Source organism: Lycium barbarum, chromosome 2 (genome assembly GCF_019175385.1).
Source record: "Lycium barbarum isolate Lr01 chromosome 2, ASM1917538v2, whole genome shotgun sequence".
NCBI classification, from domain to species: domain Eukaryota; kingdom Viridiplantae; phylum Streptophyta; class Magnoliopsida; order Solanales; family Solanaceae; genus Lycium; species Lycium barbarum.
Genome location: NC_083338.1, coordinates 146,582,936 through 146,589,006, shown reverse-complemented (window position 1 = coordinate 146,589,006; position 6,071 = coordinate 146,582,936). Strand labels below are relative to the sequence as shown.

Sequence of the window (6,071 nt, the reverse complement as noted above, 5' to 3'; positions counted from 1 at the left end):
GAAATATTTTAAAATCGCATATTTATTGTTGTTAAACATGCATGTGAGATTGTATACATCTAGAGAAAAAAGAAATTAGTGCAAGCTCAAATAATGAAGAATGACCCTTTTTTTAAGATCAACCTTGAGCACCATAATGGTGGGCTGTTATATTAAATGATAAATTAAAGTAAAGTGAGGTTATAAATTAGTACTGATCAAGTAATTATAAGCACGCCATAATGAATCAAAGCTCTTACAGAAAGATTTCCTCAACAATATTATCCAAGGATGATCTAGTTCTTTGTGTGCAAGTGAAAAGACATAGGAGAAAAAATTGTATAAGAAGTTAAGAACTTAAGAAACATATATGTAGGAGCGACTATATGATCAAATCATATATGCAATTCTTTATCAACCGTCATCTATTTATGATATATCTCTATCGAAATCTTTTTTCAAATATTTAGTATTTTCTCACGAATTAGATCAGAGAGTTGTATAGGGAAGAATCAAGAAAATACCTTCTCAGTCTTGTCTCCACTCATGGTTGATACTCTTACAAAAAATGAATTCTATGTGGGGAGAATAGAGGAAGAAAAGAGAATATTTTTTAATTAATACTCGTATGAAAGAAAAATGAGGAAAAAAAATTGCAAAATGGAAGGAATAAAGTAGGAGCGCGTCTAAACTGGAAGTTGAAATTAATGATATAATCTAAATTGGCAGCCATTAAAATGTGGGGGGCCTAATTAAGGTTGTTGACTATATACTCTCCATTTGCAATTGCATGTACTGGCTTTGATAGTCACATGTCCTCTTTCCCTCGTTACCAAGCAAATATACATTATTTAAATTACAATTGTTTGAGTCTTGTTTCAATTTTTTTTTTTTTTGGGTAATTTTTTAATGTCTCTCCTTCTTAGTTTTTAATAGAGTTAATTCTCTGAATAATCACCCAAGTTTCAAATGCTTTGTTCAAGTCACTCATCCAAATGTGCAATACTGTCAAAGCTGCCCCAAGCGAGAGGCTCTTCAAATGTAAAGACAATTGAGTTGCAGTCCGAGACATAATATATATCAGTATAGATGTTGAGAGTTAGCCCAATATCTAATAATTCACAAGCTCTCTCCACCTTATTAAGGTTGACACAGGTGTCAATCAAACAGTTGCAGTTAGCTTTCCGGACATCCATAGATTGTAAATTCTCAGCTACTTTCACTAAAGAAGCATACCTGAAATCATAAGATTTTCGTTTCAGTTCTGAAGCTCTTGGGCTTTTGGGGTTGACCCAAAGCTTGCTTTTTGTAGAAGAAACGGTTTTTATTTGGGGTTGTTCTTGAAGTGAAACTTGGGGGGTGAATTTGGATTTAGAGTGAAGTTTGAGGGGGAAAGTGAATTTGCAAAAGAAGTTGGATTTTTCATAAGGAGGAGATAGAGTAGAGCTTGGAATAGAAACCATTTTCAGTGCCGTATTTGATCAAGAGGATGATGTACATATTGCCCCTTCAAAGTTTAGGATTTTGAACAATTTACCCCTAAACTTTTGGAATATGTAATCCACTTGCTTATTCATCCATAAGTAAAGAAAGAGTTTCAATAAGGTTCATTTATAAGTCCGTGAGAAATTGTTGATCCTAAGAAGTCTCATGTACTACTAAAGTTCTTGAAAAATTAGGCAGAAGGTGACTACACCTATTTTTATTTCTAAAATGAACTACATCGACGTTGTCTCTATCAATATATTCATGTATGTTTTTCGCAAAATAGTAATTTGGAAATAATTTCAAGCAAATGCGCATTCTTCATTTTTTCTTGGCAAATTTAGTTCATTTAATATCAATGCCAACTCTATTGCATATGATAGGGTATGAAATTTTCAACATTCTTTACGAACCGCAATCTGTAATGCATTTCCAATTGTCATAGTTTTAGGAATGATTAACTTCCTAACTAGTTTAATTAGATAGCCAAAGGCGTGAAGCACCAAACCACAAGCTTACTTACAAAATTGTAATTGTAATTGTTTTAAATTTCTTACCTATATATTGAAGACTTATTCTAATTCTAGAACAGTTGGGCTTAATTAGTACAATATTTTGTTGGGAAAGATCACGGATGCCCTCTCAAACTAAAATAATTACCCGCACATAGCCCCATTGCTTTCATACCCTAGAAAAAAATCAAAATTATTTATCCAAGATGCCCCCTAGTTATGATACCAATATGGTATATAAATATACTGAGATGATATGACGGAAGATGCTTCAGTCCTTCTCTTAGTCTTCCATGATACCATTATGGTATATAAATATACTGAACTGGCATCGTGGAAGATGTTTCCATCCTTCTCTTAGTCATCCATGATACTATCATGTAGGGCTGTTCAAAATCGAACAGCAACCGATAACCCAACCGCAAAATAGGTTTATTAGTTTATTGGTATCGAGTAATTGGATTAACGGATGGGGAATGGTTTGAAATTTTATAGTTGACGGCTTAACGGTGTGGGGGATGGTTTTCTTATTTTCCTTATCGGTTTAGCCTTAACCCGTTAAGAATAATTAAATTATAAATATATCCTTATGTATATAAAGTACTAAAGATTAGAAATACTAATCTTTGAGCCTAAAACTCATTTTTCTTCCCGTAACATGGTAGCAGTTTCTCATTTTCCTTATTGCTTCTGCATGTTATTTGTTTCTTATTATCTCATGTTACCTACTAGAATCATTCCAAACATTTTTACTTTCCTTGGATGTTTCTTCCCTTTTCTATGATGAAGTTTAGAACGAGATAGAATTACTAGTGGTTGTTTGAAAGAAATAAGTTTCTTATGGACATTGACACACTTTAGTATGAAAATCTCATATTTAATCTGCACAGTTTATTTAATAACAATACTTTAATAAAAATTTAATTCGTATTTTTAATAATTTAAAATCATGTGTCCCAAGAAAACCCACCATGAGTAATACATCCATTTAAATCTTGCAACATGAAGCAAATAGGGTCAAATGTGAGTTTGCAACCTATACACTATCAATATTGAGCCTTTGTGTTTTGATAATTTTGTATTGATGCAATAGTCCTAGCAATAAAAGGGAAAAAATCTCATACTTTATTGATGAACCGATAAATCGACCACTAGCCGACCGTTAACCGCTAAATCCACACCGAACCAACCGATATCTTATTGGTTGGTTAGCGGATTGAGATATTTAAAAATCAATATCCGATAAGCCGAACCATTAAGCACAATTATCCAACTAAACAGCTCGATAACCACCCCTACCATCATGGTATATATATAAATATACCGAGACGGTATGATGAATGATCATGTTCATTTATTAAAAATGACACACTTTTCTCGGAAAAAAAATCTCTATGATACCATCGCCTTATATACATATATATACCATAATGATATCATGAAAGACTGCTTCAGTCCTTCAATGAGATACTCTTCAGGACCATGGTACCATCATGTTATGTAAATATATTGAGATGGTAGCATGGAGGACTGTTTTCGTCCTTCTCTTAGTTCTCCATGATACTATCGTGATATATAAATATACTGCGATGGTATCACGGAGGAAGGGGTTTGGCTAAGGGGTATGTCGGGTAAATATTTCTAGCCAAGCGAAAATAGTTTGGGAAGGGGCATGTGCGGGTAAATGTTTTCTATTTTAGGGATATTCGGTGATGTTTTTCCGACTTTGTTTGCTCCAACAAAAATAACAGTCTTATTATCCGGAGACTTAAGTATATTAATCGACTGATACACAAATTGAAACTAGAAGGATTTTCAATCGAACCTGTCGAAAATTTTGAGAAATTAGACCTCTAGTAATGTTGAAAAATGGCATTTATTAATCAAAGCTTTACCAACAAGAGGGTTAACGACTTTTATTCTATTTGACCAAAAAAAAAAAAGCAAAGATGATAAAAAGCTATCTATAAAGAAAAAAGACAATCGCAATTAAGAGGAGCCCAATCAAAAGATACATTGATAAGCCTAGATAATGACCTATCACCTTACATAATTGAGCATCCTGTGGCATTTTCTTCATAGAAGTACTCATCACATCTGCTCACACGACGGTAGCCATACGGCCCAGGCCCATAGTTATCGTAACACGGGGGCGGGGGGACCGGTCTTCCATACGATTGATAACATGGGCCCCTCGTAGAGCCTTCGTAGCATTCTCCGCAACAATATCCTGAGGGCGGAGGGACCGATCTTCCGTGCGAATGATAACATGGGCCCCCCGTAGAGCCTTCATAGCATTGTCCACAACAATATCCCGGGGGTGGAGCGACATGTCTTCCGTGCGAATGATAACATGGGCCACCGGTATAACCTTCGTAACATTCTCCACAACAATATCCTGGTGGCACTGGTGGTATAACCTTCGTAACATTCTCCACAACCTTTTTGGGATCTATGGTCTTTTCGAGCTCCTTTAGCTTTTCGAGCTGCTTGCGCTTTTCGGGCTCTTTGATTTCAATGCTTTTGATCACTCCACATCCTTTACAACACAATTTGTCGCGAAGTTTCTCAGGATTGCAACATACCACAGTGATTGTAACTGTATTAGCCTTCTCATCATATACCTGGTCTCTAATTTCTGTTGCCCAAAAAAATTTTACATCACAAAAAACGAAAAAAATCAAATTAATTCTTCTCCATAATAATACAATTCTTGATCTTGTACTTTCCTTCATGAAATAGAGACTTACGAGGGAATTTACAAAGAATTTTTTTAACCTTCGTGTAGCAGTTGCAACATTGAAGATCAACCTTGAGCACCATAATGGTGGGCTGTTATATTAAACGATAAATTAAAGTAAAATGAGGTTATTAATTAGTACTGATCAAGTAATTATAAGCACACCATTATGAATCAAAGCTCTTATAGAAAGATTTCCTCAACAATATTATGCATGGATGATCTAGTTTTTGGTGTGTAAGTGAAAAGACATAGGAAGAAAAAAAAAATTGTATAAGAAGTTAAGAACAAAAGAAACATGTAGGCACGACTATATGATCAATCATATATGCAATTCTTTATCAACCGTCATCTATTTATGATATATCTTTATCGAAATCTCTTTCAAATATTTAGTATTTTCTCACGAATTAGACCAAAGAGTTGTATATGGAAGAATCAAGAACGTACCTTCCCAGTCTTTTCACCGCCCATGGTTGATACTCTTGCAGAAAAATGAATTCTATGTTGAGAGAAGAGAGGTAAAGAGAATAGTTTTCATTATAGTATGAAGAAAAAATTTGTTAAATGGAAGGAATAAAGTAGGAACACGAATCGGATGGAAGTTGAAATGTGGGGGACCTAATTAAGGTTGCTGACTATATACTCTCTATTTGCAATTGCATGTACTGGCTTCACATCTCCTCTTCCCTTCGTTACCAAGCAAATATACATTATTTAACAGGAAATTAAATAAATTATAGTACCAGCTAGTTTATGAATTATGTACTAAAAATAGGCCATTATCAGAAGTTTTGGTACAAAATTTAAATTTATTTTTCTAAAAATTTATTTAATATGTACAATATAAATTTAAAATTTTGAATCCGCACCCGACTAAACATTTTAAAAGTTGTCAACTCATTAGTTACTATTGCATATATGTTGCTACCTCAATCTGCTTACAATTGTTTGAGTCTTGATTCAATTTTCTTTTTGTACTTTTTCCAAATGTCTCTCTTCTTAATCTCTAATAGAATTAATTCCCTGAATGATCACTTAAGTTTCAAGAATTGCTTCTAAATATCACTTTTATTTTTTAGGACAACACAGTCACTCAACTATCACTATTTTCCTCAAAATAGACTAAATACCTCAAAAGTCTTCTTCTTTCCTAGTTGGCATGTAATGTCATTAAAGCTAATTTTTTGAATAATATAATTATTTAACTCATCAAACTCATTTAACCAAACTCATATTTTATACTCAATCAAATATGACCCAATTAAAAAGCGCCACAGGAATTAAACTATACTTTCTATTTAGCCACCTTTTCAAATCTAAGATCCTTTTATCTCAATTTAATAAATTAATAT

General features: G+C 33.5%; 1 protein-coding gene across 1 annotated transcript; it reads right to left on the bottom strand.

Annotated features, from left to right (window-relative positions):
• Positions 1 to 3,833: 3,833 nt before the first annotated feature.
• Positions 3,834 to 5,388, bottom strand: LOC132627899 (protein PYRICULARIA ORYZAE RESISTANCE 21-like). Its single transcript, XM_060343509.1, has 3 exons — positions 5,167 to 5,388; positions 4,727 to 4,808; positions 3,834 to 4,614 (listed from the first exon to the last, which is right to left on the bottom strand). The coding sequence occupies exons 1-3, from the start codon at positions 5,188 to 5,190 to the stop codon at positions 4,022 to 4,024; spliced, it is 699 nt and encodes a 232-aa protein (XP_060199492.1). The 5' UTR covers positions 5,191 to 5,388; the 3' UTR covers positions 3,834 to 4,021.
• Positions 5,389 to 6,071: the final 683 nt, after the last annotated feature.